At 34.7% G+C, this 24,039-nt stretch overlaps 2 protein-coding genes across 2 annotated transcripts; both read right to left on the bottom strand.

Moving 5' to 3' along the window:
- Positions 1 to 439: 439 nt before the first annotated feature.
- On the bottom strand, positions 440 to 3,117 carry LOC130946381 (uncharacterized). The gene is made up of 2 exons (XM_057875109.1): positions 932 to 3,117; positions 440 to 831 (listed from the first exon to the last, which is right to left on the bottom strand). Exon 1 carries the CDS (start codon positions 3,115 to 3,117, stop codon positions 1,240 to 1,242), a length of 1,878 nt encoding a protein of 625 aa, XP_057731092.1. The 3' UTR covers positions 440 to 831; positions 932 to 1,239.
- Positions 3,118 to 4,736: 1,619 nt separating this feature from the next.
- On the bottom strand, positions 4,737 to 8,942 carry LOC130946495 (uncharacterized). Its single transcript, XM_057875257.1, has 2 exons — positions 7,412 to 8,942; positions 4,737 to 5,074 (listed from the first exon to the last, which is right to left on the bottom strand). The coding sequence occupies exons 1-2, from the start codon at positions 8,605 to 8,607 to the stop codon at positions 5,050 to 5,052; spliced, it is 1,221 nt and encodes a 406-aa protein (XP_057731240.1). The 5' UTR covers positions 8,608 to 8,942; the 3' UTR covers positions 4,737 to 5,049.
- Positions 8,943 to 24,039: the final 15,097 nt, after the last annotated feature.

Raw genomic sequence — 24,039 nt, 5'->3', positions numbered from 1 at the left:
ACACTGTTTTTATTTTTAAATGCATAGGTTTTGTCATTTGATTTTTCTATATGGAGATATGAATAATTTGGATATGATTAAATCTTATATCTATTATGTGTACTATTATTGGTACTCTTATGTGTACTCTTATATGTGCTCTTATATCTATTATGCACTGTTATTGGTAAAGTCAGAAGGATCGAGTTTTGTTCCAATCAACTATTTGGAAGATGCAGAGTTAAAAGGAGTTGATAAGAAACAATTTTTAGGGTGATTGATTATATGGATCATCTTGATGTTGAACATTATAACTATTTTTAATTTTCAGTTCTATTTATTTCGTTTTGAAAATTCAAATTCACCATGTATGTGCAGTTTATTTGGAACAAAATCAGTGTATCATATGTCTAACAGAGTCAATTGATACAAAACCATCTCAGCAAATTCAGAATAATTACATATATTCATCTGATTTTGAACAAAAAAAATCACTAAAATTAGAGCATATAAGAAAGACGAATATTACCACTTGTCCACACCGATCAGACAACCACACACAGCAGAGAGACGACGGACACTGGGGAGACAGAAAGCCAGCACCGAATGCCAGAGTTCAGGGTTTCTAGCCTTGAGAGAGATAGACAGAGGGAGAGGAAAGGAGACAAAGGAGAGTCAATAATGGAGTAAAGCCTAGGGTTCCACTTTTCTCTCCGAGTCGCCAGCGAATATACTGATTCTGATATTACTATCGGGTGAGGTCGCCTCCACCAGACTGTATACTTCTCCTAAACCTTCCTCAATGAATCCACTTTCAGAAACGGACGTCGAAGTTGACCTTCGTCCCACCTCCTGCAATTGAGAGCCGAACTTCAGATTGAACCCTAATTTTTTCAAGTGCTTTAAATGTTTATTCATTCAGCTCATAGATTTGGAAAATTTTTAATTTTACCTTTCAATTTCTGTTTCTATTCTCCACACCATCCTTCAATAATAGGAGTGTATGACATTCAAAAAATCCAACTATAGATTATTCACAAAATAGTATTTATTCTTTTTTTTTTCTCCCTCTATCTATGCAGAATCCAAATATGTATCAGAGTAAACACCATACAATAATACGCAGGTATCGGTGTAGACTCAGTCTTCAACAACTATTTAGTATTTACACTCATCTCTCATGCATATCTGCAACAGTAATAATAATACATAAACTCGTCATAGATTACTTTACTAATCAAACAGTTTTTATGTATGTGATCAGAGAAGTGAAAGTAACGACCCAGTTGGTAAATTTCTACTAACATCATCATCACCAAATTTCATCTCCATCACAACCTTCATTTTCCCACCAAGAATCTTCTCCTTAGCAAGCCATCTTTGCAATTTCCCAGAAGTGGTTTTTGGAACACTTTCACTCTTAACCAAAACAACCCACCCAACTTGAACATTCTCCTTCTTCAAAACACTTTCTTTGATCCCATTACAAACGCTACCCAACACCTCATTATCCACCATTATCTCTTTCTCAGTTCTCTGTAACTCCGCCACCACTGCAACAACTGTTTCAGAAACTTTAAACGCCGCAACACAACCACCTCTCAAAAACTTTGTGCAACTGTTATACGCTGCAGATTCAATGTAATGAGGATGAATCTTTTCACCATTTTGGAGCTTGATTATATCTTCACACCTTCCAGTAACAAAGAGGTATCTCCCCTCTCCTTTAACAATCCCTGTGTCACGTGTTCTAAGAAAGCATCTTCCAACCATGTTCCTCAGTCTTCCATGGAACACTTCTCTCGTCAAAGAAGGGTGTCCCAAGTATCCAGAAGCATTGCTTGGTGATGAAACCCAAATCTCACCTTCAACACCATCCTCAACCGGCTCATGAGTCTCTTCATTAACCACCACGATTTCCATGTCTTCTTGTTCCTCCTTCCTACATAGTCTCGCAACCGGTAAAAGCTTGTTGTGAGTTGGAAAATCGTGGAAGCTACTAGAAGAATACGCGTCACTTTCACTCCTCCATGCACTGGAAACAAAGGTGCAGTTTTCAGCTAAACCATAAGAAGGAGAAACGGCACAAGAGCTTAACCCAAAGGGACCGAATACTCCAACAAACTCTTCGACACAGTCTCTGTAAATAGGTTCGTTGATGAGTATAAGGTTCCTCAAATGGGAAAGATTAATGGGAGATACTCCTTTATCAACTCCTCCACGTTTGAGAACCAGTGGCAACGTGAAAGAAGGTACCGGAGTACACGTGGCCTTGAATTCAGAGATCAATTCAAGCCACAACCTGGGACGTTTGATGAACGAGGTTGGTGAAGTAAGAACACAAGTAGCACCAGAAACAATGGTTAACAACAAAAACATGAGGCCAGCGTCATGGTACTGAGGAAGCCACGAAACAATAACACTGTTTGGGTGAAGATCATAGACTTTCCTAGCAGCTCTGACGTTATGTGCGGCTGAACCCGCCGTTACAAGAACCGGTTTCGGAATCCCGGTGGCGCCAGAAGTGTACTGAACAAGATACACATCATTCTCCCTGCAACCATTGTATGTTAGGGATCCACCAAATTTATCATTATTTTTATTATTATTAGCACCATGCTTGATGTCCTCAATGGAAATCCAGTTCATGGTTTGTAACGCACGAACAAGATTAAGATTATAATTAATGTTGTTGTGATCAGAGAGATAGCGTTGGATACATGAAATGTAAGAAGAATGAGCAACTGCAGCTTTGGGTTTAGTCTGCGAGATAACTCTAAGAAGGTGGTGATAATTTTCATTAGCGAAAGAAGGGTGAGGAGGGACTATAGGGACAGATAAAAGACCAGCCCTTTGGGAAGCGAAGATGAGTTCAACAAAGTGAAGACCTGGAGAAGAGAGAAGAAGGAGAGTGTCGCCTCTTTGAAGAGTGGGAGTAGTGAGAAGGTGGGAGGAGATGTGGTCAACTGAGGCATTGAGTTGTGAGTAGGTTAGGAAGGTCTTATTGTTGTTATCATGAGCCCAAATGAATGCTGGCTTGGACCCAAATGCCGGTAGCCTAGACCATACCGGCAGGTATTCATCAACCACCGGTTGGTCCGGGAATGAAGGGTCATAATTCTCATACTCGTACTTCATTTTAATTTCTCTGCGGAAACTGGGAGCTGATCATTTCTCTATTTATAGTCAAAACATTTTAGATGATTCAATGTGTAATGTACATATTTTAAAAAAAACGTTAATTATTTCATTTTAAATGTAAAATGTATGAATGGATTACATAATATGGGACAAAGGACTGAATTGAATTGCATGAGGAGGTAGTGATGATTACGAAAACTAGGAGGAATAAAGGCATATGCTAATAGCATATCCCACTGGAGTAAAGCTGTAACAACAATTACTGTCGGGTTGTTGTTGTTGGATTTGTGATGTTGCTGATATACTATGGCCGTCCCAGAAATCCCCAATAATTCTTGTATTTTTAAAAAAGTGGATTGTTATCCTTAATCACTCACTACTGTCTTGTAGTAAAGATAGTAACATATTCTGAATTCTGATTTTATCTTGAAGAACAGTGTATTCTCCATTCAGCAAAATCATTCCATATTTGTGCTAATAAGGGCTGGCAATGCAACTTTCCTAAATGGAAGCGTACCGAGGGTGGGGATTCTTTAACTACAACACTTCTAATGCATAGCACGTTGTTTCCTTGGAATTACCTTCAAATAAAATTATGATATGGAAAAGACTATATGATTCACATTTATATTTAAGGACATTTCTAGTTTGCAAACTCCAATCAAAACCATTATTTTAATCAAACATTCTAAGTTTAAAGTAAAAATTAACATGCATGTTAATTTAATGTTGCAAACTTACTTCTTATATATCAAATTAACTCACTCCCTTCATTAGTTGGATAGAATTTAGATTTTATATTATATAAAAAATAATGCTATAAGCCATCAGAATTGATTTGTTTATTTTTTTAATCATTATTTAATCATCAACTCAATTGATTTAGTCTAATTTTTTCAGTCTATTAATTTTTCAATATATTTTATTTCATAAATAGTCAAAAATAATAAATTTTGATAGCTTTTTAGTATTTTTTTTTTTTTATATAAATTCTACGTTCCATTCAATAGTTGAAAAGAATAATTATCTAACTGTCAACAATAGTCAATAGGTAAGTTTTTAAGTTCCAAAATATTCTATAACTTAAGTATTAAAGTAATTTTTGGAAAGTTTCTTTTATAATCTAATATTTACTCATATGATTTAAAAATAGAGAGATAAATCCTACCTTACTCTATCTCTACTTTTAAACAAATTAAACAAAAATTTATAGTCTACAAAATCCCCTTTTGTAAATACCCACACCGTCAATCCCTTACCTTCGTTTAAAACGAGCTATAACTCGATGAATTTTTCAAGAACATAATACACCATTTTCTCAATATTAATATAAAATTTTTCAAGAACATAATACACTTATCTCTCACTATTATTGGTATGACAAACACATTCTAATGTTGAGTAAAACTTTGCGCTCGTGTGTGTTTTTCTTTTTTTTTTTTTTCCCGTGATTTTACGACTACATGGCAGTGGTGCACAGGTGTACAACATATTTATCAGGATAATTAGGAATTAGTCAACGCTGAATCGGTTATTTATAATGTAACTAGTTAACATAGATAAGGGGCCAGTCAAAATCTGGAGAGATAAGGAGTCAAACATTGACAATAGATACAAGGGTCCAAGCGGCAAAAAGCCGAACACAGTGGATCAGTGCACTCTTTAGTATTGTCATATGAAAGTCCAGTTTGACATATTCAAAATGGTCTCCTGCTGCAACAATAATGAAACAAAATTAAGGACAAGCCTTTATTACTCTTGCCCTGGTCTTGCTGAACACAAGGCAATTCATACACTCGTATCCTTAAATGCTCCATTGTTCGAGTTTCAACCTAAATCTACCAATAAGTACACTTCATGCCTAGAATTTGCAACTTCAAATCTGATCGACCGCTATCTGATGCTTCAGTTCTCTACATTCCACGGCAATCATTGTCCCCAAGCACAGGCCGCCCTGTACCATATTACAACTACATGAGAGGACTTCATGCAAATTATGTAATCGGTTAGATAGAATAATCAAGAACCCCCCCCCCCCCCCCCCAACAAAAAACAAAAAAACAAAAAAAAAGAGTTACAGAACAATACAAGTCTGTCTAGTCAATTGTAAAACACGGAAAAGATCAACAATAGAATTTGCAATTAAACAAAGAAAATTTTACAAATTGAGATTCACAAATTTTCGTTAAGAGCTTAACATAAAAAGGTATGTATATGCATGAATAAATTAGAAAAAAAACTTGACACCAACAAACACGAAACATATGTAATGGACAAACAATAAAAAAAAAATTAAAATATAATCCACAAAACAGGGGTAAACAATGGTATATATTAGCCAATCACACAGAGGATATATATTCTAAACAACCAGGCAAAGAAATAAATTCCTGCCGTAATTTTGTCTTGATATGACAAGGGCACTATGGATAATGTTAGCTCAGGACTCTATAATGGACCACACTAGCTTCCTTCAAATGAAAAGTCCTATTATATTTTAATCCAATCACACTGACAACAAAACAAAATACTAAAATTTGCTCAATAAGGATGCAAAACAAGCCATAACAGACATATCGACAGAAACCTTAATATGGAAAAAGTAAAAGCTGAAGAAAAATAAAGATGAAATTTCAAAATACAATTTGTCTCGGTCTAATTAATTTGCATAACCAAAGTAGCCCTGAATTCAAACCACTTCTGTTAGAATGATCAAACAAGAAGGGGAGTCATACATCCCCTTTACTCATTTACATACAATGCCTCCCAACTTGGGCATTATGTATAAGGATGGACACAATATTTTGGTACCATGTCCATGTGTTGGAGGCGTGTTCTTCTTAAATGTTACATAACACGGTAAACACATTTATGAATGTTACAATTTAATTTGGCCAAAGTCCATTGACTCATTAAGTTTTGCGACAATAATCTCTTCCAACATAAAGAGTAGTGATAGCTATTTTTATCTTGCTTCCTTTGGCCAAAGGACAGATAAAAAAGATAGCGTCATCCTAAAAATATGTATCATGTTCAATGAAATGATTAAATCTGACCATGTACTAAATCTTCTAACATAGAGCACGTCCCATGTGGGATCATTGAGATATCCATCACCTTTTTAAAAATCTTTCTAGGAAAAAAAAAGAGAAATCCCCATCCCAACAAAAAAGAAAACAAAAAAAAAAAGAATAGAGTCGGGTGGTCAGCCAAGAGCCAAAATACCAAATCAACAGAAAATTAAACAAGAAATAAAGAGAATAGCTCACGCTCCATAAGATGAAAGAGCATCCTAAATGTGATTAACTACTCAAAAGAAAGTGAAGATTATAAAAGGAAAACCTGTCCAACAAATTAAGAAAAACAATTTAGGAAGAAGCAACAACAAAAAGGATCTTGTGAACAAGAGCTACAACGACATTTGAAGGTTTCACATCATTTTCCAAGGTTGTGCTCCCACTCCCACATTTCATACCCGATTCATGCATGTGCTAGAAAGACGACCATCATCGCCTGAAAGTTCTCAAAATATCAAACACTTGGGAAATGCTTTATGTTTGAACCAAGGTAAGGTGCCAAGATGGGGGGAAAAATTGCTCATGAACCCACTCCTTTGCCAGAAACAGAGGAGAAGGGGGAAAGTAAACAGCCTAGTCCAACACCACTCCACTACTTGAAAATTGGATTATAGAGGGTGACAAAGTGATGCCCTACAGCACCATTCCACCTCGAGACCAGAGGACAGAGAAGACAGGAAGTCGTGTCATCTACAGCGCCAATCCACTGCTAAACTGAATTGAATCACAGCTTGACTTTGGACTGACCTTAACTTTAGAGATTTGCTATTTTATTAACTTTACCGCTATCATACAATTCAACTAGTTTAATTATAAACTCTAATCTTTAGAAGCCTAAGTGCCTTGTGTATGCCTATTAGTTAAGTGTTTTATGACTTTTTATTGTTGAGCACCCTTGGGCGCCACTTGAGTCTTGCTCCAAGGCATTAGAACCCCTTAGACTACCATGGTTTTCGTTACTAACACAAATAAGCATGAGCAACAACATCCACAATCTTGAGGAAGCAATCTCTTTTCAAAGACAATTCATTTATTTTCTTAAGGAAGAAAACAAGAGACCAAAAGAATCACAAATTAAATGGGATTCAAAATGTTGTGGGAACAAATGCACAACTATAGGATTAATATACAAAACCCACCTATCATCAAGCATGAGGACCGTAGGGTAAACCACCATATATTAAGCATATGAAATAAATCAGTAATGTTCTTACCCCATATTAAACATGGTGTTTATGGGATCCAGAAGCTGAGGCTGTGAAGGGTGCTGCTGCTGTTGCTGCTGCTGCTCCTGCTGGTGGTGCTGCAAACTCGCACCAGTGGCCACAGCCACCGCACTAGAAGGCGTTCCCTTGGCTTCAACGAATCTCCACATATACCACGAAGCAACAGAGCGATAAGGCCTCCATTTCTCACACAACTGATCCATCTGAGAAGGGCGGGGCAAGTCCTCAAGATTGTAGAGAAGCTGAACCCCTTTGCGGACTCCAAGATCGTTGATGGGAAGAACATCGGGTCTATGGAGTGAGAATATCATGAACATATGAACAGACCAGGACCCAATCCCGTTCACCATTGTGAGCATGGTGAACAGAGATTTATCATCCATATTTACAATGGCCGAATCGGAGAGTATCCCATTCTGGTACTTCCTGGCCAAGTCGTGAAGGTAACTGGCCTTCCTTCCAGAAACCCCAATTTGGCGGAGCTGCTGAGGAGTTAGGGCAAGAACGGTTTCAGGAACAACGCCGGCTTCGCCGCCGCAGAGAGAGATGAATCGAGTATAGATAGAGGTTCCAGCCTTATAGGCGAGCTGCTGATAGAGAATGCTGCGCGTTAGGGCAAGGAAAGGGGTGTGGAAATTGTCGAAGGTTGGTGCTTGGTGGATGTCGATTAGAGGGGAGAGGAGCGGATCCGAGTTGCGGAGGTAGCGGAGTGCGATCTCCACCTCTCCTTCGCACGATAGCGACCTCGCTACAACCCTCGGAACCGCTAGGGCTCGTTGTTGTTGTTGCTGTTGCTGCTGCTGCTGCTGAGCGGTTTTGGTGCTCCGGCTGGCAGACTTGGCTGCGGAGGACGAGTTGGAGGATGAGGTTGGTTTTGGAGGTTCAGTGATGGCGGCAGAGGACAATTGAGGCTGGGAGACGGCGGGGTCAGGGGAGAGCTTCCGGATCTTGCGAGGGCGGAGGGGGATTTTGGAAGGTGGTGCGGTAGGGTTTGTTGGCGGAGGAGGAGCATTATTGTTGCTCAGTTCGGATTCTGTGGGGGAAACATGAGCAATGGTGGCGTTGGCAACGGTGGTGGTCTCGATGACAGGCGCGGCAGCGGGGGTGTTGGAGGGAGGTTGAGGTGGAGGGTCAATCGGGGTTGGTGTTAGGGATTGTTCTTGACCTAGTGTTTGTTCACCCATATGTCACCCAGATTCAATTGATTGCCAATTCAGCAAAGTAATTACGTCAGAAAAATAGGGTTACGGTGACGGTGGTGGTGGTGGTGGCGGTGACGGCAGCGGCGGGGTGGGTTTCTAGAAGAGTGAGCGATAGAAAATAATGATTGGGTAGCGTTGGAGTGATATGAGAGAGTGGGCTAGGCAATGTGGTCGAATTGAAGTCACTCAGCTTTAATCAAACTGCGGTGTACGACTTTTTTTCATCATCATCAATTCATCAACTTTCATCAACAAATACACATCAATTCCTGTTCTATGCTGTTCTTGAATCTTGATATGGCGCTCGCTCGCTCTCTCTCTCTCTCTCTCTCTCTCTCTCTCTCTTGCGTGTTGCACGTGAACTTGTACTTGGTCGGCCCAAGTTTAATATGGCCCATAATCTTGAAAGAAGCCCACAATGATTGGTTTCCGTTTCGGTTTCGCTTCGCACTATTTTTTGCCTAGAAAATGTAAAACGGTAGCGACCAAAAAACAAAAAAGGTGATTAGAATTGGATAATGGCTTCTCAAAACAATGAATGAAGACTTAAATTTCGGTATCAATTTTGATATGACACGGGCCACTTTGATAGAGTGTTGGAGTCATAGTTATTAAACTAGAACCGATTCAGCTGGTTGGTACGACTGGAAGTGGGTTAAGCTAGCTAATGAGCTGATTCGAGTTTGATTTGTTAATAATTTGATAAGTTAAATTTGTGAGATGGTAAGTTAAATTTGAGCATGAAATTAAGCTCATAAATTAAATGAGCCGAGCTTGAGTTTAGATAAGCTCGACTCATTAGCTCGTGAGTTGACTCAATTATATATATATATATATATATATATATACACGTATTTAATCTATATTTTTAATATTATATATATATGAAATACAGAAATAGTAATATATATTATATATATATATATATATATATATATATATATATATTAATGTTCTTAATTATTTAAAATTTTATATTTATTTTTTATCTATAACTTTGATATAGGAAATAAATAAAAAATTTATAATTTATTGATAGATAAACAATATATAAAATTGATCTTTTTAAATAATTTTAAAATACATAAGTTATAATTTGTTGATATAGTATTATAGATTATGTTCCTATTATTTGAGCCAAGTCGTGAGCTTTTAGTGAGTCGAGCTTGAGGTTAAAAAATATGTTCGATTGTTAATGAATCGAGTCATGAGTCAAACTCAATTTTTGTGAACCGAGCTTGAGTTTGGTATAGCTCGGCTCAACTCGACTCACTTCCAACCCTACTGGTTGGACCGAAAATTTGGTCACCCGACTATCAATTTGGTTTGAATTATTATCTGAACTTGATCAAACAATTAATATAGTCAAACTTAGTCAAATTTAATAAAATTCGGTCAAATCCATACAAAATCGCTTTAAATTGACCCAGTCAAATCCGGTTAAACTAAAAAAATATTTTTACACAATTTTTTTAATAAATGTATTATGTAAATAAAATTAAATTAAATTTACAAATTTAAAGAAAACATAATATTTATTAATTACAATATATTTTTTATTTCTATGATTATTATTTTTATTTTTTTCTATAAATACTTAACAGTTTAGTAAATATGAATTTATAAATACTTGAGAGTATAATAACTAATTAATAAGTTATTAAAATTTAAAAATAATAATTAATTGAATATAAAATAAAATTAAAGAAAAAGACAATTATTATGAAAATAAAAATTAATAGTATGTACCTCCTTTGTCTTAATTAATATTTCTACCACTTTAATGCGTGGATCAATATTTTTTAAAGTGAAAAAGTTGGTAAATAGTGAAATGAAAAATTAATCATTTTTAAATTAAGATAATGAGACATATATTTCATAAAAGTTACAAAATTAATGATAATTAATCCTTCACTTTATTACTTTACTAACTTTTTCACTTTTTTTCCTTAAAGTTAAGAGTGATACTCGAATCCAAGACTTCTAGATAAAGAGGGAGAGATTATACCATTTGAATTATAACTTATTAGCACCAATTTTCTTATTTTAGAAGATCAAAATTCAAGATTTTTATTTTCGATATTTTATTGCAATTATGTGCAAATATCTTAAAATTGAGTTTGCATGAGACAGTAGACTCAAGAATTTTGTTATGGAGTAAAGGGTGGTGTTTTAGTTAGAAATAGGGGTAGGGAGTAGGGGTGGCAAGCGGGGAAGCCCGCCCCGCCCCGCCAGAAGCCCGCCCTTTGGCGGGCTGGCCCGCCCCGCCTAACTGCGGGCTGGCGGGCTGGCGGGCTAAGCCCGCCAAAGCTCCTTTTTTTAATTTTTTTTATTATTAACTACTAAGTAATATATATAATTTCACAACCATATTAATAAATTTATAATTTCTAATGGCATAAAAAATTATATTTTTTATATTCACAAACATTAAAGTCTTTGTAATTATAAATATCTAGTAAATATAATTATAAACCAAATTTTCATTCAAAATATAAATATAAATATTCTCTCCAAAGTAAAATAAATATAATCCAAAACATAATTATAAATATTGTCTCCAAAATAACATAAACATAATTCAAAACACTCAATTTTTATCTTCATACTCTTGTAAGTTAGGTTGGGGGAAGTTAGGTATTGGCAAAAAAATTGCAAAAATACCCCCTCACTAATAAAAATCTTAGCCTGGCAGGGAAGCCCGCCCCGCCCCGCCAAAGCCCGCCAAAACCCGCGGTTTAAGCGGTGCGAGTTAGGCGGGCTTTTGCTATTTGGCGGTCCCGATTTTCCAGCCCAGCCCGCCTTTTTTGGCGGGTTATGCGGATCGGCCCGGCGGGTTTAGGCCCGTTTGCCACCCCTAGTAGGGAGTGTATTTACATTTTGGTGGACATCAGATGAGAGGTTCAACACGCAAGAGGCGTATTACCCGCATCACGCAGGGAGCGTGGAGGACACGTGGCGAAAAATGGCTAGCTGAAGCTGGCAGGATGTGGGAGGCGTGCTGACACATGGCGAGACTGGTTGGGTGAACCAGACAGTACGTGGGGACGTGTTGAGTCAGCATGCAGGAGACGTGCTGACACGTGGTGAAGCCTAGTTGGATAAAACAGGCAGTACGTGGTGGCGTTTTGAATATTCCCCTCTATATAAGGCAGAATTTGATATCATTTTTATTTCAAATAAAAGTGTGCTTTGAGTGTTCTTTAAATGTGTTGGTAGTGTAATAGAGGATACCGCAAACTTGGTAGTATATCGCAATGGTAAGATAAACAATAAACAATAAATATTTTTTTATTAATAAACAAATATTAACATATTTATTTAAAATGTGTATGTATTCATTTAATAATATTCACATATTTATTTTAATATTTTATTTATGGAAAAGTATGAGGAGCCAATGAAATATTTATACAATATATACAATGGAGGTTTATGGAATATTAGAGATATAATTATTAGTGTTACATTTTCTCATTGGCTGAAGCTTTTGGGATGAGTGGTATCATGACATGGTATTAAAGCGCTAGATCCAAAAGGTCAAGAGTTTGATCCTTGGTGATTATTCTAAATAGTATAGGGGATGTTCATTTCATAACTTAATAGCCATTGTACAAATAGTCCATTGTCTCCCTAGCGGGATCCTTTTATTTATTAAAATAATTAACGAATATTAGCATATTTATTTAAAAAGTATATTTATTTATTTATTAATATACAAACTGTTTATTAATTAAACTCACCGAAAAATAATTTTATTCTAACAAAAATAATAAAAAAATTAAATATTAACATTTTTTTAAATATTATATACACTTTTTTTAAATAAATATAAACGACTGATATTTTTCCCGAACGTCAAAATATTTATTTTTTAATATTTAATAACAATATATTTTTTAAAATATTTATATATTTATTATTTTAATATTTTTATATTAAAATTTTGAACATGCATGTTCGACATGCATATTTATTTTCAGAAACTCAAAATATTTATTTATTCATTAATATATTCATAACAAATTATAAAATATGTATTCCATGATAATATTTTTATAACAGAAAATTAATCCAAAAATAACAAAAAAATTATATTCTAACATATTAAATAATAAAATTAAAAATATTTAAATATACACTAAAAATATAATTTACCAACTTACATAAATTGGATAATCTAAATAATTTATAATATGTTTCTCCAAAATAGTGTAATTACGAACCATGTTTAAATATAAATATAAAGTAATATTTTTTTTCTATTTTTTTTCCACCCTTCTTCTTTGTTTTTTCGAATCCTCCTTCTTCTCTCTAACAAAATTCCCAGTAACCATTCTCTCACTAACACACTCTAACTAATGCATATGCTGGGGTGGGGAGGCTCTCTTGTTATAGAGCTATGATCAAGCTTTGCTGTTTACCGGAGTGGAGGAATTTTGTCCTCTGGATGCAGACAGTTTCCACCACGCCCACCCCGTGTTGCTGAGCACGTTGGGAATCTGTAAAGCCTGCTCCACCATGCCCCCTGCGTACCGCCAGGGAGCTGCATGCGCGCCACGTCACCACGTCCCCGACGTGTTGTTGGGGAGCTGACAAGCTTCTGGCGAGCACCGGTACCACGCCTTCTGCGTATTGACTGTAATCTCCATACACCGGCAAAACACCCCTCTCTTCAATATGTAACACCCTAACTACCAAAGCTCACGCTTCCGGTTGCGCCACCCTGATAGCTCGGACATTACGACGACACTTATACTATTTAATACTAAAATATGAGCTTGTTTAAAATTTTAAACCACAATACCACTCCCAAAATACTTCATTCGATAACGTACATCCATAGATACCATATAACTTACAAAAACTCACAAAGAGTACATCCATATATATATATATATATATATATATATATATATATATATATATATATATATATATTACAAGCATTAACCAATACAATTCCTACCCCTCTTGCAGAAATAAATCAAGCTAAAAGCGAGGGTACAAAAATAATAATCTAAAGCAATACAGAGCATCTCAACTACAATTACATAAACTCTTCGTGACTTCTGCACCCATATCCTAAAAGGGAAAAATGTAGGGGGTGAGAACATCATCCTCGAAAGGGTTCTCAGTAGAGGATTTTTGGGAATTACTGTAATAGGATACGTGAAGATAAACTATACCAGTGATTAATAACCGTCTTATGCCTCTTTTCAAAAACAACGGTTTTTAATAAAAGTAAAGTCTAAAATCTTTTCTGAAAGAGGAACCGTTCAATTCTCAAAAACATCAAAAGCCTTTCAAAAAGGTTTCTCTATGCTGAACCAAGATAGCCTTTCATATTTTTTTCCAAACCAGAAACACAAAACCAAAACTAACCGTCGGTCCATCTCATTCAACCACAGCTCTAGGCCCAAACAATCCAACCACAACCAATCCACCATAAATCCAACAGAGTTTCAGTTGCAAACACAAGTAGGAAGGTTCAAGCACAAACAGACAGTTACAGCAAGTAGGGCAATTAGCAGTTAATCACAAGTAATCACATAGGCAAACCAAGTACAATATGCACACCCAAACAATGTCACATAGATGCATATGATGCATGCCTGTCCTAGTGGCTGATGATATCATCTGTCGGTTATGTAGCCAACCCGACACGTCCTGGTAGCTAACTATGGACAGAAACATCCATCACAGAGCAAGTAGGTTTGAGCTACAACCCCATTGCTACTACCCGCTCAACCCAGAGCCAGTGGAATAACCACTACCGCGACTACTACCCAGGCGGGTGTTTAAAAGCTCAACCTGGAGCGAGTGGAATCACCACTACTACCGCTACTACCCAAGCGTCACAGTCTCTGACCTGGAGCAAGTGGGACGAACCACAACCCTTGCTACTACCCAGGTATCTCAAGCATATATTCATTCAGTCCCAGCCATGGATCAACATCCATCTCAGCCATCCGGCTTAAATTCATAATTCATAGCCAGCCATACGGCCCATAACTCATTTGGCAATCAGCCATAAATCAATATCATACACAGCCATTCCGGCTCACGGTTCAATCCAGAACCAGCAAATATTCATAATCATACACAGCCATTCTGGTCCATAACAAAACAGCACTTCCACCATTCAACATCATCAAATTCATAAAATCGGCATTTAAGCCATAAATCACTTTTCTCAAGCCATTTCACTTTGAAATCAAATTTCAATTCTGCTCAGCCTTGGCTTTAAAGATCTCATTTCTCAAATCATCTCAGGCTCGTAAGCCAAATTTACTCAAAGTGAGTTTTCTTTTTTAAAACAAAGCCACTCTCAGCATTCTCTTTCCAAAACTTCCAAAACCATGGCAAGTTAAGGATTTATTTCAAAGTATTCAAAATCACCCATCTAACAATGGGATTTTATAACCAAAAGTTTCCCGGCAGAGTCCCAAGTCTTTAGGGGAGAGTAACATAACTCATTTCGTCAAATTCATTTAAAATCATTAAAACCTTGGCTTTCCTATTTGAGTAATAAAATAGGATCTAAGCCAAACTGAGTCACGTAATCATTTACTTCTTTCAAAGCCGTTTCCTTTACTTAGGCAAAACCAACTTCAACCCCCATGATAAATTCTAGAACGTTTCAACTGTTCAAAATTATTTTGGTCTTGTAAGAATTCAAAATTCAAAGAGTACTTAAAACATTTCTCAAAACATTTCAAAATGAAACTTGTCAATAGACATTCAGGTTCTTTCAAAGTCATTAAAACTCCTCTAATTGAAACCCTCAAGTCAAATTCAAAGGCATTGCCCTTGTCACATTTAAAACAGCTTTAAAACATAAGTTTCATCTAAATAACTTCCTCCGAAAGAGATACAATGCCTTTCTTAAGAAGCAAGACTAAATCACAATTTCCTCTTTAATGATTCATTTCAAAAGCATGAATCATCCTTTTCTTGATAATTCAAATAAAATAGTAGAAGTCTTTAACTCATCATTTTTCCAGACAACATTCAATAAAGACTCGGATTTTATAGAAATTTCGGCAGCACCTCCCCTAAAACTTGGACTTTTGCCACCTGGTTCGGGTCCTAACTAAACCGTTCCCCATTCCTTTTCAACAACTCAAAATCAGAAATCAATTCAAAAACAAGTTAAATCCAACAGTCGCCTCAGTGGCATATCTCAAGGAAACTATTTCAAAATCAACCGATTTAACTCATTTCCAAAGCTTTAAAGAATCGGTTCAGCAACAAATCATTTATCAAAACCAAGTCAATCAAAGAAAACCAGACTGAATTTCAAGAGTATTCTATCTTTCACATTATCAAGAGAGTCAACTCAGCTCAAATCAATCTTCAACGGATTAAACTCAAATTTCAAATATTTAAAGAATCAACTCTAAACGTTCCATTTCACAAAGCCGCACAACAAAATCAGCCAACAAACATTCATAAGCTTTCGAGACAATCAAATAATACATAAGGCCGATACAATCACCAAATACACATTTTCTCAGATTAGTATCCATATGTAATAATTTCAATATAAAATATAGTTTTCGAAAAGCGCCCCTACCTTAAAATGCAAATCCACAATCCAAACACGTCATAGAGTCCTTTCCGCCTCAACCCGAAATCACCGGCAACCAAAACCTCGGCTCCCAGCCACTTTCGTAATAACCATGGCAATACTAATCGCAACATACAATAATCAGGACTCGACCCCACGTTATCAAAACTCATATTCATTAACCGAACACAACAGAATACTAACGCGAGGCTTTTCGAAACACAAATACTTACTGAACTAGCGAAACGAAGCAGCTGCGATTTCGAACAGGCCCGACAATAGCTCCAGCAGCGGCCAGAAGCTCCAGTGGATCAAATATAAAAACCACGCAGCATTAAAACCTTCTCGAAATCCAAAAACGCAGAAACCACAATTAAAACCCTTACCGGAAAGCGTTCTCCGGCGACGAAAGCGGGGTTTTGGGCGGCCGGAGCGGCAGCCTGGACGGCACCCAGGGGCTGGCAGCAGTGGCGATAACCCCATGCCTGCTCTTCCGATCGCATCTCCTCTCCCTCAGATCAGACCGGTGGCAGACCCCCCAGCAGTGGCGGTGCAGCAGCTCACAACGCAAGTAGCAATGGCGGCCTAAACCTCTTTCTTTCCTTCATATTAGATCGGGCGGATCTCCAGCAGTGGCAGCGGCGGACCAGAGCAGTAGAACGAAGGGGATGATGACTGCTCAAACAGCAGTGACAGCACACGACGGCGCGCGACGGCAGCGGCGAGTGCCTCCCTGTGCGTCGCCGACTCCACGCCCCTCTCTTGGTCTCTCGCTCTCTTTTGGTCACGACTCACGGCGGTGCTGTGCTCCCTCCAAGATTGCGAGCTCGACGGTGGCAAAGCGGTGAGGACGACGGAGCTGGCGGCGAGTCCTTCTCTGCACGACGCTGACTCCACGTCTCTTTTTCTTTCTTCCTTCGGTGTACAATGGTGGCGGCAAGGCATGGAACGCAGAGGCACAACGCGATGGTGGCGGTGAGGCCCCGCGGCTTCGACGCGTCTCCTCCTCTCTTTCTTCTCCCTGTCGCACTCCGTTCCCTCTTTCTTTCTTTGCTTCGTTTGGCAGCTGTTGCTACTATGTGTCGCGTGAATGAGGGGAGGAAGGGAAACGGGTAGGGTGCGGCGGCAATGAGGCCCCAGCCATCATCGCCCCTCCTCTCTTCCCCACTCCTCTGATCTGCTACTGTTGCTACGTATTGGTTTGAGGAAAAAGGGGAAACATTTGTGTTGCTGCTGCTGGGTTGGGTGAGAAGGGAATCGGGTCACTGGGTTAGGGTTCTAGGATTAGGGTTTCATTTTAAAAAATTAGGGTTAGGGCCATTTTAGTAATTTCAAATAAGATTGGGAATAATATAGTAATTGAAACTCAATTTAAATCCAACACTAATTATATATAGAAAATACTGTTTGTTCATCACTTTTACAAATTATTTTCAATAAAATGCCCAAACCCAAAAATTAGAAATAATACACTTAATTTCTTCATTTTTCAAAATAGCAGTATTAATATTTAAAATATTAACTATTTAATCCAAATCATATAGAAATCCTCATTATTTCACAATTACCAACTTTATGATTTGAATATAGAAAATAATCCAATAATTGTAAAATTGGATAATAATATCAATTTATTTCAAATTCAATAAATCAAAATTTGCTTTAATTTTCTTTAATAGAGAAATTTCTGAAATTAAAGCTACAAAAATACTGAATTTGAAATTAGCTAATGATAGCCCATTTTTTAAAGGTTTTGGGTCTTACATTCTACACACCTTATAAATTTTTTCGCCCTCGAAAATTGATACAAAACGAAAGAAATTTCATAACAGTTCACCCTTGAACACATTTAAGGAAGAAGCAAAAATATCTCAAAATATAAACATATATACGGTTCTCAAATACTTTGATTGTCATATGTATAAGGATGCAAAGGTAGAAGTGTGACTGCAAAGCAAACATTACAAGGTAGGCTTAATGCAAAAGGTGACATGGGTCAAACATGTGATAGTAAGGCAAGACATTGAAGGTTATAAAACAGGATGAGATTACAACGACGTGCTCAACATCCACACACTAATCTCATCTCCACCTCAAAGCTCCAACCTTCCAACTCCATCAAACACTTTACAATCCCCATAACCGAACATAAGCCTAACGACCGCAAACCCGTTTGCAAGGAAAAAAACATCCGCAACTCATAACGTTGCACACCTACCGCTTCAACTTCCGTATACACATATCACGTCTTAACAAACTAACGCATCGCAGTACCATGTCTACAAGTCGCACGTGATATCAAAATAATTCTCAAGTCTACTCAGAAGGATACAAGATTCTAGCAAGGAGAAACAATGTCAAGGACAATGCTCATGGATTTGAGAGAATGTATCCAATTCCAGATAAACAAGGATACTCAAGCAATGAAGTTTGCTAGACACAATTCAATCGACAACTTCAAAGATAACCCTTGATCATAGAAATTCAATAGGACGAATAAGCAGAAGGTCAGCGCATTAGTTGGGAACAATTTCAAGCTGAGTCGAAGAAGTATGAGGTTTATAGAAAAGAATATCTCAGACCCAAGGCAAGGCTCATAGAACTCAAGAGCACGATTAAAAATACTCCCGAATACATTGTTCATAAAAGAATCGAAAACTTGCAAAAATCACTTCGCGGTCTGAAAGAGAAGTCAAACAACAAACATCCTTCAAGAGAGTAACAAAGTATAAACGGGGCTTTGCTCTAATTCAATTTCATGTTGAAGTAGATTATGTAGAGTTTTAAAAACAAAATGTACATAGGTTTTGGCTAAGAGCAAAAATATTTCCTCAACTATTTTAGAAAGATAGTTAGGTGTACAATCTTAACCAAAAGTAGTTCAGAAGACTTGGAAGAAAAATCAAATGCTTGTTCAAAAATTCTCAAAGTCCATATTCAAACAAGCGTATATAACATTTATAGCAAGGACGAAAGAGAAAGTTAAACTCTTTTTAAAAAAGAAACTCCGAGGTAAAAATTTGCTTACAATTTGGTAAAGGAAATAAGTGGTGCGTTACAAATGGACAGGTCTCCACTAACCAAGGAAGCTTCTCAAAACTTTATTTAAAATAGCGCATGTCAACTTTAAATCATCTTTGTCAAAATTGAACAATGGTTTCAATTTCAATCAAGCAATAGAAAAATAAATTCAGTTTAGAACTTCTTCAAAGAGAATTCAAAACTTCAAAAAGTCCAAAACAAGAATCCAAAGTATACTTGAAATCACCATCTCAGAAAGATATTCAAGAAATTTAGGATGTACTTAAAAAGGAGTCAAGTCATACAAGAAAGGATCTTAAACCAAAGTAGTTCAAACAAGATTCACTATGAGTCATCAAACAAGCTTTCAATTGATCCAAAAGAACACAAAAGTCATAGAAAAAGACAACTCAATCATTAGTAATTTCTCAAGAATAAATCTTTGACTAAAAACTCTGGTAGAGACAATGAGAGGATAAATGATGCACTATTTTGAAACGTATGTAAATCAAACCTCAGGAACTTCGTTAGATTCAAATTCATAATCCACTTCGCCCTGATTCAGCTGAGAATCTGAGGTTGAATCATCCATTATCTTCAAAACGAATCCAAACTTTGATTTCAGTAAACAAAAATCGATAGAAAACGAAGCTGGAGTTAGAAAGAGAGAAGAACGAGAAGAAGAAGAACGAGAAGAAGAACGAAGAAGGAAACAAATCTAGAAATAAGGAGAGAAGAACGAGAAGAAGAAGAACCAGAAGAAGAAGAACGAGAAGAAGAACGAAGAAGGAAACAAATCTTTTAAATTTGGTAGTTATATATACGCGGGATCTTTATATAGCGCGTGTATTGGACGTAGAGCTTCTTACAGCGCGTTTTGGGAGTTTATTGATTAATGAACTTGTAAAGTATACAAGCCCTAATGGTTTGTATGCAGAGTTTTTCTGTATTTTTTAAAACATGTAATTTATATGCATATAGACACTCTATGCAATTCTGTATTTTTTAAAACATGTAATTTATATGCATATAGACACTCTATGCAATATTTGAAGTCATAATAATGATGACAAATGTTATAAAATGTTAGAATCTCTCAAAAGAGTGGTGCTAAAAAGAATGAGTTATAAAATCAGTAATGGAAAGCATTACATGCTATAACAAATTTAAAATAAGAGAATAAAAAAATATTATATAAAATTATTAGCAAAAATACGTAAAAATCCACATTTAAAAAAATTATATTAAAAGTAATAATTACTAACTTCAGTTAAAAAAAAAGCATCAACCGATTTATCTAATTAAAACTAATTATCTACTAAGTAAAATCTACAAAGTTAAAATTAATTATCTAATTACAATTTAATAAATAATTGACAACTCCAATAAAAAAATTAAAAAAACATCAATTAATTTATAAATGTTGCTCAATGTGACTGATTTAAAAACTATGAAAGAGGTAGAAAATTATTATATATAGACCCATAAAAATTACAAACTAGTGTTGTGTACATATGCTTAGAACTTAAAAGAGTGTTAATGTATCTACTACCAATATAAACGTTGGCAACCAGTGTAATTTTTAAAAGTTTATTTTTATGTATATTCTTAAAAACTAAGATCATATTATTTATTTTTTATTTTTATCTTTTAAAAAAACAAAACCAAAAAAATGCAAAATTTATTGGTTCAAAGTGTAAAAAAATTTAAAAAAACTCAACATTTTTATGTATTTTATGCCTAATCCCAAAGTGAAAGTGAATGGTATAACAAAAAAAAAAAATAATAATAATAACTAATAAAAAGAAAACACAAAATACATATGATATAATTTAATTCATTGTTTAAAAATAATTATGCAAATAAAAAAATACATAGGAAAAATTAGTAATCTATGTGTGAGTTTTATTTTATAACATCAAAAAAAATTAATTCAACTGATTTATGAAATTATTAATACAGGTATATATCAAATAATAAAGTATGAAAAAAGATTTATATGTTTTATTCACTTATTATTAAAATAAACATCTTCAAACGTTGTTTCATGTTTTTAAATATTTTAAATGTGTCTTCATTATTTTAATCTAATAATATTTTTGTCAACAATTATCCCAATTTCAATTGAGATTGTAGAACATAAAAATCTCTCTCATTCTCAATGACCAAGTCCTACTTACCATATGGACAGAACTGAAGCTTCAAACTCTGGATTGATCATCAAACACAATAGAAACAAATCAAGGTTGATAAGTGTGCGTACAAACGCATGTGTGTATATAGTAAAATCAGATTCTAGAGGAAGAAACTAACCAAATCATTCCAACAGATGGAACGGCGTAGCACAAGAACTCTCCAAGGCCATGGAATAGTTCCATGGAGATTGGAGCACGAGTCCTTTCACACTGAGCAGAGAATTTCATATATAGTCCAAGCAAAATCACATTCAACCAATATGAAATGCCAATAGAAAATGCTGCTCCTAAGTTTCCTAGTTGGAACTGAAAAACAAGTATCCAACAGAAAGCTATGTGAAAGCAAAAAGTGACACAAGAACTCATAACAAGAGGAAAGATCAAACTTTGCATAAAAAAGTAGCGAATGAGGGTGTGAAGTGTAGCATAAGCAAATAAAGCAGGAATAAGGCACACAGCAAATTTTCCAGCTTCTTGTGAAATCAAAGGGTCTTGACCACACAAAATCATTATTTTTTCCAAGCATATCCATAAAAGAGAGAGAGGAACACAAGCTAGACTCAAAGCTACAATAGCAGTGTAGACTAGAACACCAAATCTTTTATATTGTCTTGCTCCATAGACTTGGCCACCTAGAGTTTCCAATGCACATGACATTCCAAACTGTTTGATCCAACAAAATAATAAAACACAGTTAATTTTGAAACAAAAATTTGAAGACTATGATATGAGATAAGAGAAAAAATACTTACAACAATAACACTGAAGCCAAAAACAGCAAGTTTTCCCATATGACCAACCATCGTGATGGAAATTATTTGGAGAAAATAAGTTGACAAATTAATGGTTATCATAGGGAGTGCTAAATAACCAACACTTTTAATCTCTTTTGCCACCATACTCCATCTTATAGTTTTGAAAAACCACTACCTTCTGGCAACAAAAAACCCGCTTCCATGTCTTAAAGAAGGTTCTTGAAATACCAAAAAACAGAGACTTTGGCTTTTTTGTATAGCTGCTTTCGTTGGAAAGATTTTGAATATATACATTTAGAGACTAAACTATTTATAGCATGTAGCCAGGTGTTAGTGTTTCACTTCATCATTGTTTCATTTAAATAACACTAATTTTTGTCACATGCTATTGGTAAATAATTTAATTATTGTTTATTTGAAAATAATAGATCACAGGTGTCCATGAAAATGAAAAAAATTGAAAAGCATAACAACGTTTCTGTGATTGGTAGTTGCTATGAGACAGATAAGAAGAATTCAAATCGGCTAACTCATTAATTATGAAAAGAAGAACTCTTATTACACTTAATTTAAAGTATTTTATTTTTTATAAAGTCTATCCACTTTACTCTATTTTTTATTAATATTTAAATTTCTACTAAAATAACTAGTTTTTACAAAATATAACATACATAATTTTGATTACAAACAAAATTAAGAATTTATCATTATTTTCTATTAATTTTTAAATAAATTTTTAAGCTCATTACAAATTTGTAAGTTAAAAATATTATGTACATGCAAAAAAAATTAAATATTAAGATAATTATTATGTATTAAAGTAATACGTAACAGCAGAATTATGTTATATTTTGGAGAAGACTAAATATTAATTTTATAAAAAAAGAATTAAATAAAAATTTATACATAATTTGTTAAAAAAATTAAGAGGGAATTGCAGATTTTTTATTTATATAAATTAAATAAATATTTTATTTACTAAAATAAATAATTTTAAAAATTATTACGAAAATACGTTACCTACTCTTATCTCGTTTACAGTAATAATATTTTTGAAATTGCCTTTTTTTATTATATAAAATCATCTATCTTTCTTATTATTTGAAATGTTTCATTTTTAATAATTTGTTCCAATTTAAATTATTAATATTTTTTATTATTTTTAAAAAAATATATTTTTATATTTACAAATACATATATCCCGTTTTTGTAAACAAGATATATAAAAATTGAAAAAATATACATATCTCGTTTACAGTATAAACAAAATACATTAAAAATTATTATTGTAAAGGAGATAAGAGTAGGTGACGTATTTTCGTAATAATTTTTAAAATTATTTATTTCAGTAAATCAAATATTTATTTAATTTATATAAATAAAAAATCCAGGGCATTGCACTTCTCCCCTTACACAAAATTTTGTCTTTGTTTATACATATTAATTTACATATTTTTAATTAAATAATTAACTATTAAAATAATTAAACTTAATATAATAGAATAATTAAATATGTAATAAACAAATAATTTAATTATTTTATAGTAGTATAATGAAAATTTTTACAAAAATCAAATGATATTTTTATACACAATAACTAATTTTTTTTATATACATTGCATTATTATTGTTGTGAGACTGTTCAAACAAAAAAGAAAAAAGAAAAAAAATAACACCATTTTTTTTTGGTTGTAAAAGTAACACCATTTAATGGAGATCAGCTAAGACATATCACATATGACGGCTGAAAAAAAAAATTTTTAAAATTTTTTTACGAGCGCGAGGATAAGCTGACAACTTCAATCATACAAAATTTGTTAAAGAAAAGAAAAAAAAAGGCTTTCATATTATTATATATAAGTAGTTAAAG

Source organism: Arachis stenosperma, chromosome 8, assembly GCF_014773155.1.
Source record: "Arachis stenosperma cultivar V10309 chromosome 8, arast.V10309.gnm1.PFL2, whole genome shotgun sequence".
NCBI lineage: Eukaryota > Viridiplantae > Streptophyta > Magnoliopsida > Fabales > Fabaceae > Arachis > Arachis stenosperma.
This window is presented reverse-complemented; position numbering and strand designations above follow the sequence as displayed.